The sequence below is a fragment of the Callithrix jacchus genome, chromosome 5 (assembly GCF_049354715.1).
Source record: "Callithrix jacchus isolate 240 chromosome 5, calJac240_pri, whole genome shotgun sequence".
Taxonomy (NCBI): domain Eukaryota; kingdom Metazoa; phylum Chordata; class Mammalia; order Primates; family Cebidae; genus Callithrix; species Callithrix jacchus.
Window position 1 is genome coordinate 95,780,716 of NC_133506.1, and position 22,999 is coordinate 95,803,714.

General features: G+C 34.2%; 1 protein-coding gene across 19 annotated transcripts in view; it reads right to left on the reverse strand.

Moving 5' to 3' along the window:
• Positions 1–22,999, reverse strand: part of BCAS3 (BCAS3 microtubule associated cell migration factor) — a 754,554-nt gene that overhangs the window by 361,661 nt on the left and 369,894 nt on the right. For 11 of the 19 annotated variants that reach the window (XM_017972491.4, XM_078373697.1, XM_078373712.1 and 8 more), the window contains 2 exons: positions 17,794–17,944; positions 5,881–5,925 (listed from right to left, as the gene is read on the reverse strand). In XM_017972491.4, the coding sequence (XP_017827980.3) occupies positions 5,881–5,925; positions 17,794–17,944 (196 nt within the window). The remainder of the gene's footprint in view (positions 1–5,880; positions 5,926–17,793; positions 17,945–22,999) is intronic. The other 8 variants (XM_078373699.1, XM_078373700.1, XM_078373696.1 and 5 more) reach the window with 1 other exon arrangement.

Genomic DNA, 22,999 nt, shown 5'->3' on the forward strand with positions numbered 1-22,999 from the left:
TAGTGAGACTTCCAGTGACAGGAATAAAGATGTTGTTTTAAATAAAAAGCTTCTGAGGGGAAATAAATCTGGTTCTGTAAACTGTTTCACCCCTTCATACTTGCATCTGGCACAACTGCAGTAACCTACTTCTAGAAAGGAAGACTCTCCTCTGCCCTATACCTGAACAAACATGCACCTTCCCATGATATCTGGGTCACTGGCATCAGAATTGTTCTTTCTGGTTATGATGCTCCGTTGCATTACCTGAGAATTTAAGGTTACTTTGAAAGCTTTTATTTCTATCCCTGAACTACTATTGCTGAACTGACAAATTCCTCTAACTGGTATTTTTTAGGCACCACTGGTCATTTTTAACCCTTAGAAGTTTGGGGAGGATGGGGGCTGGCGGAATGGCAGAGATAAAAGTATTGTAGTTTCTTGAAAGCAGTTTGCAACTATATGCTTTTACTAGAATCACCATCAGAAAACAAAGCTACTATAATGTACCAACACGCTTCATTGGGACAAACTCAAAGCTCTTTTGCAAATTCTGGATGTCACTGTTGTTATTTTAAATCATGCGGTAAGTAACAAGTGAGTATGATGGTCTCTCTAAAGTAACCATCCTAAACAGACTTAAAAATAGTTGCTTTGGGGGCAGATGGCCAACTTTCTAACACGATAAAAAGTAGAAAACTTAGAGGACATCAATTTAGTTTTCTGACATACAAAAAATATTCTTTGTATGTTTATTAGCTTGCAGTCTAATCAGTTCATGTCAAAAGCTAAAATCTCTTATACCTCTAAAAGTTACATACAATTTTGTTTTGGAACACACAAGTAAAAAGCATCAACACAGTGTTATTTTATATAAGGTCATTATCTCCTACAGGGAATAAGTAGTTCCTCCTATAACTATGCTTCATTTCCATAAAGCATTATCATTTTTATTTTTATATTTCATCATTTCTTTTTTCCTCTGATAGGGCCTTAAATTCCATCAGTAAAAGTCTGTGTTTATTAATGAGTCAAGAGTTTTCAGCCTGAAAATAACTCGCTACCTGCTACATAACATAGTGTTGTGTGTTGAGTATGGAGAATACTGGGTAAACACATTCATATCAAGTTATTTCTATCATCAATCTATAATGTGGAATGACTGTGGTATTTCAGCAAAATGAAAACATAAAAATATGTGTGTGTCTTTAAGATTTGCAGAGGAATAAAAAGGAAAAATAATCTAATAAAAATATTATGAATAAAATATCTTCTAAGGGGATACATTCAAAGTCAGAAATTTTAATTTGGCTCAATCTGCCCTTCAACCTAAGTTTTTAAAAGTTCAAGAAGGCTTGGCAGAAGCAGAAGGGCTTTTCTATCAATGTGTGACAGTGACATACCATGTATGAACGTTTCCACAATGACCTAGAATATTTCTATCACAAAATAACCTTTTGCTGACAGAAAGATAAAACATTGAAAAATGACACATATTTGAATGTATTAGAAAAATGCTAGCTTTGTGTATTATGTAAATTTACAGATTGGTGACCCAGTCTTCAGAGGAAAGCACTCCAATGCTAACCTTCTTTTTCTATCTTGTTCTCAACATCTCCCTTTCTACTCCTAAAGGGGTCTGAAAAAAATCTCATTACAGAACATTTGAAAGTTTAGAAAAAAGTTCTCTGGGTGTTTGGATGCCTTCTCTCATTTATTTAATGATTTACAGGGCATGTTTGTTCAAAGCAGGTAAAGTCTGAACATACAATGATACTAAAATAGTATTTCAATTTAGATTGGTGCCCAGAAGATGAACAATATTGATTATGTGGACTCATCCATTTTTTTTAATGGTTGTACATGAGAACAAAACATACTCCTGATGAACTCCTTTCTACTGATAATTCCTGTTCCTTTACTACCCTTAGCTTCTCATAAATAACCCCATCTTCAATAGTTTTTTAAAAATTTGAGTTAACTTTTGAGTAAAACATAAAAGAAAAATGGAATAAATCCAACTTTCAGCATCTCAGAAGAAATGACAACCACAAAATATCATATTTACTAAGTCTGATACAAATCAATGTAATCAAAAGAAAAACCAATGCCCAAGCAAACAAAAAGCCAAATAACCAAATTCACAAATAAGATGCTAAATTAAAAATCAGGATTTTAACTCCTTGTTATTTCTTCTGAGGAAATACTTAACCGCCTAACCATAGAACAAGAATCATTTTCACTGCAATCATCAGAAATTGTAGGGATATTAACATTACTAGGACTTTAAAAGCATTTACAAAGCCTACTGAAGTTCCCCATTTTTCTTCCCTTGGCCTTTATTATATAATCCAGCCAGGTCAGCATATTAAATTTTTCTTGCCTATTTTTTCTCTGTACTCAACTTCAAAGAGGAAAAAAAAAGAGTATAAAACTCTAATGATATCTGCTTAAAAATTACAGGACAACGATCTTCATGTGAATAATTTTACTATTAGAATAGGATAGATGTGGAGTATCTGTGGATGGCAGGATAAGCAGCAAGGTGCTCCAGTGCCTTGTGTGGAAGGACACAAGCATGGAAGGAGCTAATATGAGACAGAAGCACCATTTCCTTCCTTTCTTAAAACGTTTCTTAAAAGGACAGTCAATGTTTGAGTTTAAATGTAAGACACAATATTGATGTATTACAAGTGGTATAACAGCTTTCTATAAAAGAAGAAAAAATATTCTTTATATTCTTTTGGAAGTTTTCTCTCACTCTCAATCTTAGTTTCTAAAATAAGACTGAAATGGGAAAACTGAAAGTATTTTATTTTAAATAACTAAAGATACTAATAATCTGTCAAAGATTATTCTATTCTGTCATAAATTTTTCTTAAAGGTCTAACAGATTTGTGTAAATGTAGCAACTAAAAATAAATTCTCCTCTCCATATAAATCTTTACCTTTCAAAAAATGAAACTGTAAAATGTTTAAATATTTAACAGAACAAGATTGGTTTATATGAACTCTTTATATCTTGATCAAAACTCTTAGAAAATCCTAATTAAAACTTTATAATATGCAAGTTTTAATTCTTTAAAACTTACCCTTATATAATACGAAGACATTTTACAAGGAAGAAACACACTCATGTGGACTACCTATCTGTCATATATATTTTTTGATAAGCAATTCAAAAATAACAGTAGCTTAAATACAATACTACATGCGAAGTAGGAGCCTGATAAATTCTTATTCATTTGTAATATTGAAAGCAAAATTCAGATTCAAAAATTCACACTGGAATTATCTTAAATGTCTATGTTTAAACAGTATGTTACTTGTATCATTCTTTTGTATTATTTTATATAGTCATCCAAATTCAAATATCCTAGTTAAACTAATCTAGAGGACATATGATACCAGGGAATTCCAGAGTGACTAAAATGTTGAAGATGCACTTTTCACTTTCCAACAAGCTTATTTTGTTACCAAAGGGAATGACTATTTTCTGACTGACTCATCTGAAATGAAAGTGCATGAATGTAAACGACTAAACCGATTTAATGAAGAACAAAGAATTAACAGAAATTGTGATATACCAAAAGCAAATTCTTAGCTAAGTGTTAACGTTGCAACTTGAAACTAATAAAAAGTTTGTAGAAAATTTATATTTCATTTTAAAAGGTAAAAATTTCATTTTTCATCCAAAATACATATATTACCCTATAAATGGATATATTAAAACATATTTATTTAGCATGTTTTATTTCAGAACAGTAAATAAAAAATTCTCAGGTTGAATGCTAAATAACATGGAAAAATAACAAAAACTATTAAAACAAAGGAGATCTTATAAACAACATGGAGGAAGTTGTCAAATTTATATTCATTTGCTGCCTTAATTTGAGGTTTCATTAAGATCTTAATGGAAAAAACATGCACCACTGGGAAAGTAACGTTTTAAAGGAGGACCTTTTAGTCTAGTATAAGTGACTAAAAACGAGTTTCTTGTGAGCTAACGATGGCATCAAACAAACCACAAAGCAGTCTTCTAAAAGACAGGCAATGATTTAGAAGTCTACTATATTTCATATATCCCTTTCTTTAATCTGGCTCTTTTAATCTTGTTTCAACCTCAAATCATTTCTGGTTGACAAGTGCTTTTGCTTCAATGTGAGGAGCACATACGTTGTTGGAGGAATGAACTTTTCTTATTTAACATACAATTGTTATTCCATCTTTTACTTCTATGCAAAAACTTCAATCTTTATTAACATACTAAAACTCTTGGCTTTGTACTTAGAAGAAGAATTTATCCTTAAATGGAATTTAATTCTAAGCTACTCTACAAAGAAATTTTGTCGTATGTTGAATGTGGCATTTAAAATTCACCAATCACTGGAAGGCTCATAAGTAAGATCTATGTATTTTATTTGTTTTTAGAAGACATCTGGTTAACAAAATAAATAAAGATCGACTTTCATGAGATTTACATTCACGTATGTTCTGAATCTGTTTAGAATAGTCTTGCAAACTGTGTCTAATTATAATTTTCAAGGAGGAAAATTTTATGTTGATTTGTTTTACGTCACCTATTCTTAAATGATAATAAAATTTTCAGATCTTCCTATGGCATATAAACATTGAAATTAGTTTGTATCAAATAATAATTAACCTTAAAAAACTATTTAAGCTTCTTTTTGTCCAACAGAAAAAAACGTTAAAATGTTTTTTCTAGTGTAATAGAACGCTATTAACAATTCCCAGTTAGCAGTTATGAGAACTACACATATATGTGCAGAACTCTTTTCAAGTATTCTGACTAAATTAATAAAATTAATATACCTTACATTTCTCAAAAGTTCCTGCTGGCCAACATATCCTTAAAAGTGAAAAACATAATCTAATTTAAAGAAGCTTATTTTGAAACATGGTATTTACCCCTGAAACTGGAAAAGAAACAGTGGTAGCAGCTAACAGTGACTGCACATTTACTAATGTGCCAGGCACTGTTATATACTAACATATACTGAGATATATATCAGTTTACTTAATTCTCATAGTGAACCTATGAGATAGGTACTTTTAATACATAAGGAAATAAGAAACAGGAATGTGTTAGAAAATTCCCCCAAAACATACAGCTAGTAAGTATGTGAATTGGGATCTATGACCCAGGCAGTCTAACTTTTAACCAAGAAACATTTTATATCATTCTTAACACATTCTATTTCCCATCTTTATATGAAAGTATTAAACATATTATATTTGTTTTCTATGACCTTCATGCCTAAGACTAACAAAGCTATATTCTATACACTGATATGGAAGAAATTACCAAGTAATTAAGCTATGATGTATATGTGTTAATAATTCAAAATAATTATTTAGGAGGTTTTACGTAAAGTATTATTTTGTCATTATGTAGCCCCTTAAATACCTAAACTATTCAAAACAAAACTTTTGTCTCTTTAGGACCAAGTAAAATGCAACAAAAACTTTATAAGCCACTTTTGGCATACCTTAAATATATTTATATCTTAAAATAAATCATGTCCCCAAATGCTATGCATGATATGTAGAGAACTTCTAATACTATAATACTCAAAGCTTTAAACTTGGGTGTTAGCCTTGTCTTGTAATATTTATAAGCATTATGAGAGAATTCTTCTATTTAAAAAAAATTCGACTGTGATTTTTTTTTTTTTTACTTTTTAAAGAATAAAATGAAACCAAGAAAACTGCTTTTCTAAAGCTTAAATATCAACATTCATGTTCCGTCTACAAATTATTCAGTAACTTGGTGCATCTAACTGTGATCAGGCCATGCAACTGGAAACAAAAATACAAAATGAATTACTTTTTGAGAGTACAGCAAATGAATGAGGCATGCGGGACTGAACTGGAACTCACCATGGAGCTTTTATGGAAAAACACCCTGCTCCAAAGAGATATGGCCTTCATGGAAAAAGGGGGAAAATGCACAAAAAATTAGAGAAAAACTCATTTAACATTAGCAAATACATGTATATCATACTGTTATAAAGTATGGATAAAAATAACTAAAAAATTAGTAATCATTTACAATTCTGCTGTACATACTGCCTGATAATAACCAATAAACAGAATGATGTGTAATAACAAGGCCCTTAATTTTGAGAGTTAGGGATTCAAAATTATCTATTTTTCCCCCTTTTCTGGATTACCCCTGTAATATTTCTAATCTAAAATAAAATATAATTCACTGCTGAAGCCCTTTAAAACAAAGTATAAGTTAAATGGAATAACCAGATGGAGAAGAATGAGATCAATAGCAACTGAAGTGTGGCTGTGTGACACAAAATGGTGAAAATTAGCTGACGGTGACTGGATAAAAAATTTGATTTGACACTCTTGGCTTTTCGTTGGTTCCAGTCTCAGAATCACAGAAAGAGGCACATATTTTTCAGCTGCTTATTTGTCATAAGTTGAACTGTATATTGTCGGTCAATGGAAAAAACACTAAGTACAACTAGTATAACTTTTCTCTATTTTTGGTCATAATCCAGGAAATTAGGAAGTCTCTTAATAGCGATATAAGAGGTTAGCTTCCTTTACCTGGTCTGCACTAGGTTAGGTTAGTACACAGTAAACTAAGCTACAATCACTTGTTTAAAATACAACTGGGGATACAAAGTAAGACTTTAATGTTATACATATTTCTTCTCAAAATTCTGTTCCCAGCATTTAAGATACACCATGCATATCTGCACATATCAGAGTGATCTAATGATATCCAAACCAAATGGTACTGTAACATCTGACATTTGGAAGTCATAACAAACAGAGGAGAAAAGCACATTGGTAGAAAGTGGGTATCTCCTTCTTCAAAATTGGTTCTAGAATTAAAAAAAAAAACAAAAACCTGTTGATTAGCATTAATTTCTCAGTAAATTGAGAATATTTGACCACAAAGCAAAACTTGAGAAAAATGTTTTCATGACAGTGAGTACAATTTTGAGGCTTGAAGTGCATCATATACAAAGAAAGGAACAGAGACATATAAGAGATAACTAGAAGAACATGAAATAGAAGGAAAAGTAAGATAGAGAAAAAGTAAAACCAAATTGTACAGATGATGTCAATGCCAAGCAAAGATAGCTCTCTCACAGTTACTCATAAGAACATACTCAGTGATATGATGTCAGCATCCACATTTAAAATGGTAGACCTTAAACTTTTTTGACTGGGAACCCTTAGAAATACATTTTAAGGTATAAGCTTGTATGTGCATGAATACAGTCAAAGAAGACTGAAACAACTTAATGAATGCATTTTTATTTGTAATAAACTTTACTATTTTTTATTTCAATGTTTTATAAACACTAATGTTGGGATTATGTTACAATGCAGATAAATGCATATTCTAACACTGTGGGTCTGGCTGGGATCTGAGATTCTGTATTTCCAATAAGCTCCTAGGTAACAGCAATGCTGCTGGTCTGCAGGACCAGTGGCAGAACTGCATTTTTTTCTATTCTACTTCATTAAAGAAAAAACAATGTTGGCCATAATCTCTTTATATGATTTCATGACTAATTACCTCAAAACCAAAATGTTACTAGAGCTCAGCTTGCAGTTTGAAAAACACAGATTTAAATAACTAATACTGGAGGGCACAGTGGCTCATGCCTGTAAGCCCAGCACTTTGGGAGGCCAAGGTGGGCAGATCACTAGGTCAAGAGATGGAGACCATCCTGTTTAACATGGTGAAACCCCAACATGGTAAAATTAGCTGGAGAGGTGGCATGTGCCTGTAATCCCAGCTACTTGGGAGGCTCAGGCAGGAGAATCCTGCCTGGGCCTGGGAGGTGGAGGTTGCAGGGAGCCGAGATTGTGCCACTGCACTCTAGCCTGGCGAAAGAGGGAGACTCTGTTTCAAAAAAACAAAAAAACAAAAAACTAAAGATAAAATTAATTAACTAAGACTACTTGAAGAGTACAATCTCTCAACAGAATACTGAGCCCATTCTGAAATTATAGTAAAATGAATGGTTCAAGCCATTTCTATATGCCTACAAATGCCTCTAAAACAAAGAGGTTTTTGTTGTCACACAGTACACAACTTCTCTTAATTTTACCTCATTAGACAGGACACCTGAAATAACCAAATTGTCCAAATGATTCTGACAGAAGTGACTGTAATCTGGAATGTCCAGGCTTAAGTTGCTCTTTGGTGTATATTGTATCTACTTGGGGTAGTCTCCCATCTCATCCAGAACATCAGTATACTGATTTATTATAAGGAATTTAGAAGTTTAACTTAGTCCTTTCTTACTTAAAAGGTTTCCCCATTGACTGCAAAAACCAACAAGCAAAAATGAAACAAAATCTTCAAGTTTCTAAAAGTTCAAAAGACCATCTGATACTCCCTACCTATAGAGCCAGTAAATACCTTTTTTCCAGGTTTAGGTTTCCTTACATGTAAAAAGGAAACATACATTAGCCAAAGAAATGATACAGAAACTTAAAAAAAAAAAAAAAAAAAAAAAAAACTCAGATTTTCCTTTCCAGGCAGTAACATGTTACCAAAAAGGAGATTTCTCTAGCTACTTCCTAGTCCCATGATCCTAAAATGCTCTGTAAAACTCCAGGCACTGTAGTTTACAGGCCTATACTAAATAAATAACATTATTGTCAAGTTTGAAAACAATAAGGTTCACTATTCACAATTTGACCCATTTGTGTTAAAATTATCCTACTTCAGCTAGGTGTGTTGGTTCACGCCTGTAATCCCAGCACTTTGGGAGGCTGAGGCGAGCGGATCACCAGGTCAGGAGATGGCGACCATCCTGGCCAACATGGTGAAATCCTGTCTCTACTAAATATACAAAAATTAGCTGGGCATTGTGGCTCATGCCTGTAATCCCAGCTACTCAGGAAGCTGTAGCAGAAGAATCACTTGAACCAGGAAATCAGAAATTGCAACGAGCCGAGATCGTGCCACTGCATTCCAGCCTGGCAAGAGAGTGAGACTATCTCAAAAAAAAAAAAAAAATTATCCTACTTCTATCAAATTAGCATCCACTGGCTAATAGAACTCAAGGAGAAAGGGGGCTGGAGAGACAAGGTGAGGACCTGGTTTAGCATGTACACTTGGCATGTATAAAATCTATACTCACCCACCTCTTGCCTAGTCCTACAAGGTAGACCTCTGCCGTATACATGTGAAAGAAGATCCACAAACTCCAAAGAATTACAGTGACTGATGTAATTACTGTCTTTGCATGGGTAGTGTCAGCTGTTCTTTTGAAATGTGCCTACTTCATCTTTCCCCAGTAGCAAAAGAATGAAAATATAAAGTCATAAAGTACAAATCCATGATCCAGCTGTCTTCACCCATGACTACCCTCTCCCCTTCCAAAAGTTCAGAGCTGTAGTTTTGTATTAAAGCGGGATGAGGGTGGAAAGGAGAAAGAGATAATGTGAGTGAGAGTGTATACTGAATTAAATATTCTCTTTAACACAGGCAACCCAAATTACTATATTCAAACATGAATAATTTGTGTTTTTCAATCATCTTTAATATTAGCAGGCTTAACAATCCTGCCATAAAAAATCTATTCAATTTGTCATAACTATATCCTTTCTGAGCTGAATTCTGATTTTTAAACCTCAGGAAAATCTGGTCAAGAGACTAAATATCTAGAAATATTATAGACTTATTTATAGATCACCATGAAATGATCTGGCCATTAGTTCTCAGAGGGTTTCTTCTGGAATCTCCCAGAAGATAGGAAAGAATTATGTTTTATAATATACCATAACACTATGTAAGTCATTCAACTGATTCATTTTGCTGAATGTCACATGGTACCACAAAGTCTTCAGTCTCACTAGCTGAAAACAAGGCAAATATGAATTTTTTTATGTGAGAAAAAAGTAAAACTAGATTTGATCTTAAATCCTCCAATCCTCTATAATCTGACTCCAGTGCTAAAAGGTATTAGCAGCAATTCTGTTCAATCATCTCCAGAGTTAAAGTACCTGGTATCTGAGAGACAAGTTCTATAAACACACTCTATAAACCCTATTTTTCAATTAATCATGTCCTAAGACAATTCAGGCACTACCACATAATAGACATCAGAATGAGCCCACATAAATATTAAGTGTAATAAACAGAGATAAAGCAGAGAAAAAGCTATACAACATTATGTGACAAATATTGAAGTAGAGCCATATTTCTCTAAAAATAAATTCTAGAGATTCTAATGACTTCTAAATTCTGTGTGCCCTCTGTTAAAACAACTGAAATGAACTCACATTTCCCACATGCATATCAGTAAATTATTCCTAATATCATTTTTAAGTTCTACTTTGAATTTTTCATTAATTTTAATTGCTCCCTACCAAAGAGACCTATGGTATTATTGGTAGTCAAATATTGATCTGTAGGGCAAACTGAAGCTAAAATGGACAAGTGTCTAATTTGATACCCAATTTTAACTTATAAACTCAAGATTTACAAGATTTCCATTAGAAGGCTGGGCATAGGCCAGGCACGGTGGCTCAGGCCTGTAATCCCAGCCCTTTGGGAGGCTGAGGCAGACAGATCATGAGGTCAAGAGATTGAGACTATCCTGGCCAACATAGTGAAACCATGTATCTACTAAAATACAAAAATTAGCTGAGCATGGTGGCTCATGCCTGTAGTCACAGCTACTCAGGAGGCTGAGGCAGGAGAATTGCTTGAAGCCAGGAGGCAGAGGTTACAGTGAGCTGAGATCACGCCACTGCACTCCAGCCTGGTGCCTGGCGAAAGAATAAGACTCTGTCTCAAGAAAAAAAATAAAAAAAAGAAGGCCGGGCATGATGGCTCATGCTTTTAATTGCAGAACTTTGGGAGGCTAAGGCAGGACTGATTGAGGGTAGGAGTTCAAGATGAGCATGGGAAATATAGCAAGACCTCATCTCTACAAAACATTTAAAAAATTAGCTGGGTGTGGTGATACATGACCGTAGTGCCAGCTACTCAGGAGATTGAAGCAGGAGAATCTCTTGAACCCAGGAATTTGAAGTTACAGTAAAGTATGATCACACCACTGCCTTTGAGCCTCAGTGATTTTTCATTAGAAAAACACTGATAATGTTAAAATTCTGTCATAAGTGGCAAAAAAAGAGATTTACATAATATAAATAAAGTCAAACTTCTGTAGAAATTTATGCCTGCTGATTTTCAAAAATATGGTATATAGTAGACATCATCCAAAAAAATTCCCAGATTTATGATAACATGCAATAAACTATGGTGTTAGTACTCCGTTGATTTAGTACAAAAATTGGAATTCAAACTATGTTAAATATATTGCATATGTAGTGACATCCATATGTATTCCAATGAAAATACATTGTCCATTATTTTATATCTAGAACTCAACATCCATTTCTTAGCTATGAAGAACTAGTAGTTACATAAGGTAGAGATGTAAGGTAGGGAATTACCCATGCTATTATAACTGTATCTGGTGGTCTTTCTCCAAATATTTCCCATTTAATTCTTAGAACTTTGCCTATAAAGTTCAGGGCTCAGGTCAAACTGTCTAAATGGGCCAAGGTGTATCTAATTGAATTAAAATAAGGAACAGACCTTCTGCAAAGCCTACTATATGCCAATATCATTTACTCACATAGCCAGGTCTGACAGCAGGTTTGGCCTACAAATATTAAGTGGATGTGTCCAAATAAATGCTATTTAATGCTTCCATTTAATATCATTTAAAAGCATCTATGCTTTCTAAATGGGGCCTGTGCTCATCAGCACTGGCTTACAGCTGCTCAACAGTCCTGAGGCTTACAAATGGGATCAAAGAACTGGAAGAAACTCATACATGATAAGAATAAAAGATTATAATCCATATACATATAAACTTGATTTTTCAGAAGAAGAAATTTACCTAGGACACACTGGCAAATAGGTGGTAGAACCCAGATGAGAAGAGGCTAGGACCTGAGACTCCTAATTTGATATTTTTTCCACAACATTACCTAACCTACTACTTTACAGGGTGGGTCTCCAGGTTCCTAATAACCATCTAAATCTTCACAAAGAAATGAATAAACATGGCCAGGTGTTGTGGCTCATGCCTATAATCCCAGCATGATGGAGGCTGAGTCAGTTGGATCGCTTGAGACCAGTAGTTCAAGACCAGCTTAGGCAACATGGAGAAATCCAATCTCTACAAAGAGTAAAAAAATTAGCCAGGCATGGTGGCACACACCCACCTGTAGTCCCAGCTACTCGGGAGGCTGAGGTCAGAGAATCACTTGAGCCCAGGAGGCAGAGGTTGCAGTGAGCTGAGATCATACCACTGCATTCCAGCCTGGTGACAGAGCGGGACTCTGACTCAAAAAAAAAAAAAAAAAAAAAAAAAGAAAAGAAAAGAAATTAGTAAATATAAAGATGGGGAGGGGAAAAGAAATGAGAAGCTACTTCCATTTAGGAAAAAGGAAACCTATGAGAGAGCAAATCTGATACGTCACAAAAAGTGGTCTACCTAGGTAAGAGCAAGAAGTAACTGCATTTTCAATTTAATATTTTTTATTCCCATGGAACTACCTACCACGACTTCTTTTGGAAATTTACTGTTCTTTGCTTGTGTCCACAAAATAATTCGTATATATAAATAATTTTAGCTTTAAGCAGATAAAATTAAGCTTATTGGTGAAAATTTTTAATTTGTAAATTCTTACACAGAAAATATTTCTTAAAATTTGATCACTCACTTGATATTGCCAAACACCTATGAAATGCTGCTAATAAATCCCTACTACACAAACCTAACATCCAAGACATGAAGGAAACTCTTAGCACCTAATTTAACTTTTAATAGACGAGGAGAGCTATTCTTACTTAAATATGATAAGAACATGATGGATATAATAACCTGGACTTTTTAAACCTCCAGTCTTAAACTAGAAGAAAACAGAGTCCGTTTGAATGGGTAACTGTTGAAGCTAAATAATTTCTAACACTTCTTTTACCTACATCAATGTATACTGTCATAGAGTTAAGCAGCAGCTGCTGCCAAAACAGGCCTTATTACCTCCAAGTGCTGCTTCAAGGTACTGAACAAGAAGGTGTAAATACATCTGTCTTCTGCTATTTGTAGTTCTACTGGCCTCCTGTATGTCTCGCAGTGAGACAGATGGTCCTTGACACTGCACAGGATTTCAGGCCCATGTATTTGCAAAAGTAAGAAGGCAGATGTTGAATATGGTAACAACACGTTTTGTTCCCTTAAGGTTTAAATTGAGGCATCTAACTCAATTTGGATATTTAATTACTGGATCCTAGAAATCTTTGCTTTAGAAATATAGCACTTTGTGGTTATTTTATGAGTATGTGCAAAATACCTAGGACTTAGACCAAATAAAAACTCATCTAACCTAAGTATATAATTTTACCAACTATATTGTCAGGTATATTGAAAACAGGATATAATTTATTTGTTTATAAGTGGGTCACTCTGTGTTTTCTTTCCACATAATCCATGCCAAATACTTATTGTTGATTTAATTTTCAAAATACTAGAAAAGGAGTTTTATAGAAGCAAACTCTGAGTAAATGAGAATTTCCAGAATGAAAAGAGATACACGGAAAATGAAAACTCTCATGTGCTCATCACCCTGTGATATTAATGGAGCCATCAGATTTCTCAGCAAATACAATAAAACTTAATGCCAATAATGAATGCAAATTAGCTAACTCCAGTCTTGATAATTTGTCATAGTAAAAAAAATTAATAAAATATAGCCTTTAGAATCAAATAGGATGAAAGCTAATGGGATGAAATATTGTCTGAGATTTGTTCAAAACTCAGCATATGGCAAAAATGAAAATTCATAGAATATATTTGGTTCCCACAAATCAAATATTACTTTTGACGAGGCAAAATACATGTATTTTAGTGAAAATGTTAAATTTTAAGATAATTAAACCATGTATTATATTCTGAAAACTTTAGGATTAAATGTTTAGATGACATAGTAAAAGAATAATCAGAAAAGTCAATAGGAGTTTCTGAGTATAATCAACAAACACATCAGAGAATGGCTTACAGCAGCGGTTCCCACCCTTTTTGGCACCAGGAACCGGTTTCATGGAAGTTTCACCTAAGATTATGAAGCATTAGATTCTCATAAGGAGCATGCGACCTAGATCCCCAACATGTGTAGTTCACAACAATAGGGTTTGCACTCTTATGAGAATCAAATGCCGCCACTGATCTGACAGGAGGCTCAGGTGGTAAAGCTCACTCACCTGGTGTTCACCTCCTGCTGTGAGGCTCAGTTCCTAACAGGCCAGGGAATGGTACCAGTCTGAAGCCCAGGGGTTGGGGACCTCTGGTTTAAGGATATTGAATCTTGTAATCCAGCAATAGTGAAGTATAAGTTATGACTGACCACTATCATCAAAGTCTTATCAGTCACTGCACTCTATATTAATAGAAAAGGATAAAAAATAGTAGCTAGGGAGGGAAAAAAGGAATAGTAGGCTGAGTAATTTGTAGTACACTAAAGCTATGCCACAAGTAGGAAATTCATTCTAGACAACAATTAAGTGGAATTGAAAAAACTAATGAAATACATTCAAGATTTTTTCTTTTGATATCTGTACTATAGTTAAATAAGACAATGTCCTTGCCTTTAGAAATTACACATTGAAGTATATAGGGATAAGGGTATATTAAGTCTACAACTTATTCTAAAACAATTAGGAAAAACATAACATGTATATGTTATATAAGCAGGCAGAGGGAGAGAACATGAATGATGTGTTAGTGTATATGCAGGCAGAAAGAAAGAATGTGAAAGATAAAGCAAATAAGTTGATCTATTAACATTTGGGGCCAGGTGCAGTGGCTCGTGCCTGTAATCCCAGCACTTTGGGAGGCCAAGGTGGGCAGATCACTTGAGGTCAAGAATTTGAGACCAGCCTAGCGAACATGGCAAAACCCTGTCTCTACTACAAAATTTAGCTGGGCATGGTGGTGTATCTGTAATCCCAGCTACTAGGGATGCTGAGGCAGAAGAATTGCTTGAACCTGGGAGGCAGAGGTTGCTGTTAGCCGAGATCGCACCACTGCACTCCAGCCTGGGAGACAGAGCCAGACTCCATCTCAAAACAACAAAACACAAAACAAAACAAAAAATTGGGGAATTGGGGTATACAAGAATTCTTTTGACTACTCTTACAACATTTCTGTAAGTCTGAAACTATGTCACAAAAAATGTAAACCTAGTACTCATTGTGGGACAAGTATAAATTATTCTTTCTCAACACTTCAATATAAGACATGCTAAAAAGAATTTGAAACCATGGCAGAAATAAAATGGTATGAATTGAGATATGAAGCCTAGTCTACAATATGATACAAGTATCTTAACTAACACTCATTTCAAAGCACATAAAATAACTCAAATAATACTTCATTTATTTATAATTATCAAACCGTTCATAATGCAACAGAATACATGCTCCAAAAATCTGAGAACAGAGAGCAAATTTTTATAAGAAAGGAAACATAAGAATTTTATCTAAATTCATAATGTGTGGTAACACAGGAGGACACCAAATGACTAACAGTTTCTATTCATCTTAGTGCAATGAGAAATTGGGTAGCAAGAGAGAGACAGAGAGCAAGAGATTTTATCTTCTTATGGAAAATTTCAAATACTACATAAAAATGTAGACTCACTTCCTACCCCTCCCCATAAATATTATGAATTAAATTCTAACATCGTATCATTTTATGCACTAAACTTCAGTTACTATTTCAGAGATATATTTGGAGAAGCTCATTAGAAAAAGACAGCTAATTCTTTGCATTATAAAACAGGACAGTTCTTATGTTAAAATTAAATAAACATACACCAGAAACAAAGCACCAGAATATGCTTTTATGACTCCAGGAGCCTTTTGAAGCTTCTTAAATTTCCCTCACTCTGAATATAAAATTAAATTACAGAGAAACAATTTTGAGGATGGTTTCACTTAGATTCAGGAAAGACAGGCTAAAATTTGTAAGTGCTTTGGAGAATTGTACAATGCTGGACTGAATCAAGATGATACAATTATGTACTGACTAACTTCAGTAAGTAAAAAAGAAACTTTAAAGTTGTGATTCCAGATTTAGTCCTATTTTTATTTGATTCTACATGCCAGGAATGTAATATACGATGAAAAAGTAACCTAATTGCGAATATAAAGAACATAACCTCTTCACTATTCACTGCCATTATTCTTAACTTATTTTAAAATAAACTGAGGAAGAGAGAAGAGAAAGTTGAAAGACAATTTAAAATTATACTTTTACTAGATACAAAGAGTTAAAAAGCTGAAAAAAAAATTTAAAAGATATACAGGCCAAATTATTGGTGCCTTAAGATGTCTGATTTGAGATGAAGTTTTGCTGAAAAATACAGCAAAAGCCACAGACTCAATTTTACGTCTACCTGCAGCAATAGGATCTCTCTCTCTCTTTTTTTTTTTTCTTCGAGGCAGAGTCTCGCTCTATCAGGCAGGCTGGAGTGCAATGGCACAATCTCCACTCACTCCAACTTCTGCCTCCTGGGTTCAAGTGATTCTCCTGCCTCAGCCTCCCAAGTAAGTGGGATTACAGGCATCCGCCACCACACCCAGCTAATTTTTGTATTTTTAGTAGAGAGGAGGTTTCACTGTGTTGGCCAGGCTGGTCTTGAACTCCTGACCTCATTATCCACCCACCTCAGCCTCCCAAAGTGCTGGGATTACAAGCGTGAGCCACCGCACCCAGCCTAGGATCTCTTTATACACAACCACCACTCCACCTAGCTATAGGGTCAATTTCTATGTTATGGTGATACCTGGAGCTGAAAGGCCTTGTCCCTGAGGCTACTGACTATTTTCTCTCACAAAAGTGACCTCTACAAACACATTAATACTGAGCACAACAAAATTAAGATACATTAACATAGCAGCCAAATAATTTAATATATTTCTTTCATTGAAAAGAACTTGAGGACCGTTTGAGGCCAAGACAGGGTTTTCTCCTTACTACTTTAATACAGAAATGTAAAAAAGTTGTTCCATTTCAAACTAGGTTAAACTTCAGGATTGCTCATTATGGAAAACAAGGAATTTGCCTATAGACATGTATATTTTCAGATATAAAATGGATTTCCAGTGTTAATATACAATTGACTATCTATCATAGAACTAGCAGTTTATTTTCAGGAACCTAATGAAGTTTTAATATTATATTCCTAAGGGGTAGCAAACTGCTAAAATAGCTAAAATAAGAACAAATAAATTAAGTGAGTCATTGAAAATTACCAATAACATCACACTGTCTTGACACTAATGAAAGATTAGTATAGATGACTTTTTCAAAGTATTAAAAACATGGTTATCATCTAAGGTTCTCTCCATATTTGTATCTGTCAAAATTTGGGAGTCATTTCAAATCCTGAAAGAGCCAGGAAAATAAAACTGTACTTTCTTTCAGACAAAGCCACAAGGCAGTGAGGATAAGACGAAGTAGATGGATCTGTTTCTGATTAGCCAATACTAGTTTTCACAGCTTGTCACTGCTTTGTTTTCTCGGTGGATGTGTGTATACATGGTTGTGTGTGAGTACATTTGTACAAGTTCTGTGCTTTGTACTTAATCTGATGCCATTAAGTCTCATTTGAGCTGGAAATGAAGAACATAATAAAAACCACACAAAGAAAATGTATGTGTTATTTTTATTCATTCAACCCTCTAAAACAGCTGTTAAGAAAGCAACAAGCCTGAGGCCTTACCCTGTTCGTTTGGTGATGGTCCCCAATGTCATTGGCTGCTTGATTTGTGCAAGAGGCATCACTACCATCAAGCTGGGGAGAGGAGAGAGCCGAGGGTTGCCAGGGTTGTTGTTGGTAAAATTGTTATAGGAGTCTTGGCTGTTCAGTTTCCCTACAAAGAGAAAAATAAAGAAAAGCATCATGAAGGGAAGTTCCCTATCTCTGATAGGGTTTTCACTGACTCCAGTAATCATTTAAGAAAGGCATCAAAGGTAGAATTGATGCCAAGAGAATTACAATTATGTGGATGAGAAGAAACCAAACTATTCTTGTAAAGCTGGATGGCTCATGCCTGTAATCCCAACACTTTGGGAGACCAAGGCAGGAGGATAGGTTGAGGCCAGTAGTTCGAGACCAGCCTGGGCAACATAGCAAGATCTCCATCGCTACAAAAAATATTAAATATTAGCTGAGTGTGGTGGTACATAGCTGTAATCCTAGCTACTCAAAAGACTGAGGCGAGAGGATTACTTTGATAGCAGGTATTCAAAGTTACAGTGAGCTATGATCATACCCCTGCAATCCAAGCCCAGGTGGCATAGAGAGATACTGTCTCTAAACAGACAAAAAGAAGTATTCTGGTAACATCAGTGTGACTTGATTATAAACATATTTCAGTCTTTGGGAATTAGGGCTAAATTCCTTATCTTTCTAAAGACAGTTAAAGTGATTTGTTGGCCTTCTTAGGTCCTTATTATTCAATACAATCTGCTATTTCCCTCATATCTTGTCAATTTCTAGACAAAAGCCAGCTGAGCTTTTGATAGGGATTACATATAATCTGGAGATCCATTTGGTGAATACTGCCATTTTAACAATATTATGTGTTCTAATCCAAGAACTTAGGATGCCTTTCCCTTTACCTAGGTATTCTTAAATTTATTCCAATGTTGTTTTGTAGCTTTCAGGGTATAAGTTTTGTACTTCTTTGGTTAACATATTACTATTTCATGTACTTTGTAAATGAGATTGTTTTCTTAATTTCATTTTTCAGATTATTCATTGCTAATGTATAGAAATACAGGTAACTTTTGTACATTGATCTTATGTCCTACAACTTGGCTGAACTCATTTCACAGTTCTAATAATATCTTCTGGATTCCTGAGGATTTTCTACATACATAATTGCATCATCCTCAAAAAAGAGATAGCTTTACTTCTTCCTTTCCAGTTTAGATTCCTTTTTTTTTTTTTTTGGCCTAACTGACCTACCTAGAACTTCTATTACAATGTTGCTTCAACAGGGGAAAAGCAAACCAATACCACATTTTCTTGATTACTATAGTTTTCTAGTGAAAAAAGAATTATTTTTTCTATAATTCTATATATTTTCTGTAATTAATTAAATTTCTATTAATTGATGGATTTACAGAGAAACGTTATAAAAATTATCTCATATTCTGTGTTATGGAATAAGTCAGTGCCTGTAATTCAACAATTCTTTCATGTAGAAAACTTATTAATCTAATGTAATTTTATATCATTGTTCTTGACTGTTGATAAAAATTATCAAACCCCATTTATGTGCTTAGCAATACATATGGTATTTTAAAAATGATAACTATAGAAAGCGCACACATATACTTTTTTTTACTAATTTGAATTAAGGTGACAAATTTATGTACACAACAAAAGAATCCCCCGAAAAAAGTCCTAATTAATATCTTATTTTTAAAACACACCCTAAAAAACAATTGCTTTAAAAATAGCATGGATTCAGAATAGAGGGAGAACTACCACACAGTATCTAATGGTAAAAATCATAAGATGACAGTGGCTTCAGAATTAGATAATGGCTTAACCAAATGCTATTTCTTCCTTGGACGCAAATCTGTCTTTCTATATTACTCTACAGAATTATCAAGTTAAACTTTGATAAATGTCTCTTTTGTAAAATATGGGGAAAGATAAGAAATTCATGCAAATAAAATCTTTCTCTATCTCCTCAATTTCTAATTCAGAATACACATTAAAGTTAACAGAAGCAATCTACACCTGTTGCAGGAATAACAAAAGACAGCATTCACAATATATACAAGATGATTTAGGCTACAACAAAGAACCTTGTAGAAAATATGAAGGGAGAAACCCCATTACAATACTATATATGTAGAAGAATATGAGAAAACCTGCTTTATAGTTAAGCCATTCAAAGTAATTTATCATCACACTCTCAAGGCCAATATAGATGTAAATAATTATGAGATTGCTATTAGACAACTATGCTAATATTAATTTGAATTTGAAATCAGACTGCAACTTTAAGTCACAAGCTGCTGAAAATTAAGAATGTGTACATCATATATATTTCACAACTAGTAAACAAATATTTGATGAGTGCCTTAGCCCATGATAACACTGAAGGGATTGTTTTCCTTGTTATCGTGAAGTTACAGTCTAACAGGTACAAACAGGAATCATTAAGTGTTAATTGTCTAGAACTAAAGATAAGTAGATGTAGGAACAGCTTTATTTGGAAAAGGGCTCAAGGAAAAGGGCAAATGGGATACAATCTAGATTTTGAAAACTGGACAAAATATGGATAAGGGTAGGAGAGAAGGAACACTCTGGGCATGAAGGATAACACGAGGGGAGAACAGCATAAAGGGATGCCATTGTGTGAGGAGTAGTGAGAAATCTCTAACTACTGCAGAGGAGAGATCATAGGAAGCAGTAGAAGATAAAATATTTCAGTTTTCGGAGGACCTCTCAATTGAGCCAGAGGAGTAGGAACTTAGGTTCTTCAGCAAGGGAAGATTATAGATGTTGAAGTCATTGAATTTGACAGATAAAAGGAGTGGTCTAGGAAAATGAGGTGATCCACTGAGAAGTTCCAAAACTGTGGTTTAGCTAGGCATGACTTAAAATGCTTCACTGTCTCACCAGGATAAAGGACATCCTCAGAATAGCATACAAAGAACTTCAGACCTAGCCTTCTCAACCTGCTCCTGTTTGATGCTATAGAGTCCATTTGAAACCAGCACATCTGACAGAGTAAAGTAAGTTGTGTAGGTTTTACATTCATGTTTATGTTTGTAGGGGTGGTGTCTGTCTTACATATTAATGGATATGGCCAGCAACTTATAAATACAGCTTTAATGAAGCAATAGGTATATTAATAAAATGGTGAATAAAGCCAAGGTCTAGCTAACACCCTATTCAGCCCTAGCCCACCTGTGCCCAGGTGATTAATAAATGAATAAATCAAATAAAAAATAATAAACAAAAGCCAAGGTCCAAGTAGACAAAATCAGAGAAAAAGGTACTAACTCTAACAGTCTTCAGTAGGGTTGTTTCAGTAGTGAGATGGAAAAGTCAGATTGTAAGGAATAAGCAAAGGAACTACTGATAGGAAAAGTCAAGGCCACAGATACAGATCCAAGATTTAAAGACTGACGCTGAAAAGAAGACATTAACAAAGATGACATATAGCACCAAGCAAAAGTTTCATTCAGCCTTTGCTCTTTCACTTCACACTTTTGGAGGCTTATTGGTATCAGGCCGTGTTCTAGATTCTGAAGGAGTAAGTCCAAGGGACTTCAAAGAGTTCATAATATAATGGTACAGAAAGACATATTAACAAAAAATGAAAAATGCGAGAAAAACATGCTAATAATTACATCTGAAAAATGACTCAGGAGCAAAAAGAAAGGAGTCACTTTTATTATCAGTTTAAAGGACAACTTAAAAAGGTAGAAAAGGTATACAAATTTTGAGCATAAAGGAAGGAATCTGTATCTCCTTATTTTGCTGTTCTTGTAGAAAATAAAGGAGGAGAGATATATAAATAATATGAGAAGTTAGTAAAATGAAAGCACTAGCATGGACAAGAAATTTCAATAGCTAACATAGACATGTAAATAACACATATTAAGGAAATAAATGAAATAAATATACAAAACAGCCTACCAATCCTTTCTTCGCAAACCTGTTGTTAAAATATTTGGTTGTAAATGATTTTACACTATTTATTCTGTCTTAGACTTTCTTTGAAAATTCAGCTAGAATCTAACAAACCTCCAGATTTGCCCTCCACAATACTGGAGACTCCATCAAGCTGCCTGGACTCCTGAGGACAGTGTCTTACTAGTCATTAATAGCTAATAACTCAATAAATGTTTGCTGAATGAATGAAGTAAATATATTTATTTCCATATCCAGGAGGCAGAGAAAAATACGGCTCTATGATCTATAGAAAAAATAATTCTGGAGGGCACTCAGGACTTCAGAAGGTTGCCAGATGACTAGAGTCTGCAGCTTTCAGTATTCTGCTCAGTTTCATGTTCACTGGCCCAGGAGGTCAGACATGATAACTTTAAAAATAGATCTTTAGACATTTCCATGTGGTTATATCAAGCCTACATTTTCAAGCCAGAATTCTTCATTAAAGAAGTTTATCAGGAAGAAAACTGTAGTGTCTGCCTTGGACCTAGATTAAGTCTGTTGCTATTCTTTTTCTTTGCTCCACTTCTCAGAAATACATAAGATACAAATAATATTTCTGAGATCTAAGAGGAGGTATCACCTTCATTAACCTTTCTTTAGTATACTCTTCTATTTTTTCCTTTGTTGTAAGAGTACAGTGAAAAAGAACAGAGATTATTTAATTGCAGTTTTGGTAGTGGACTGCATGAAGTCTTGAGATACATAAAATATTTCACACACCATTATACTTTCAAATTCCAGCAAAGACGAGACCTGTAAGTGACAAATGCCATGAGAATGAATATTCTCACAGTATTTCTGGCACATGCAGACAGAGGAAGTCCCAAAAATCTCATGAGAAAATAAGCTCATCTAAGACTCTCATCCCAGTTTTTGGGGCTTACTCTATATAGATAAACTTGCATAAGCCTCAGGCTTTTGGGTCTTTATCCAAATCCACTAGAGCTTTGATCCTTTAGAGGTTTACCAGTCCCCACGATAGATGGAGTTCTCTTGGGGGGAAGAAATTCCAAGTTCCAATAAAATGGCTTCTCAGTAAGTTAAAGCAGGAATTCTATTTAGGAATATAAAATTATTTTAAAATCTGAATTTTTAAAACATCCCTTGATGTTTAAATCTATGATGTCTTGTTTTTGTTCTACTTTCAGTTTTTGTTTACTGCTATTATTGTTTTTAATGTTGTAATACAAAACCATTAAACCACTTATGTCTGGGGTTCAAC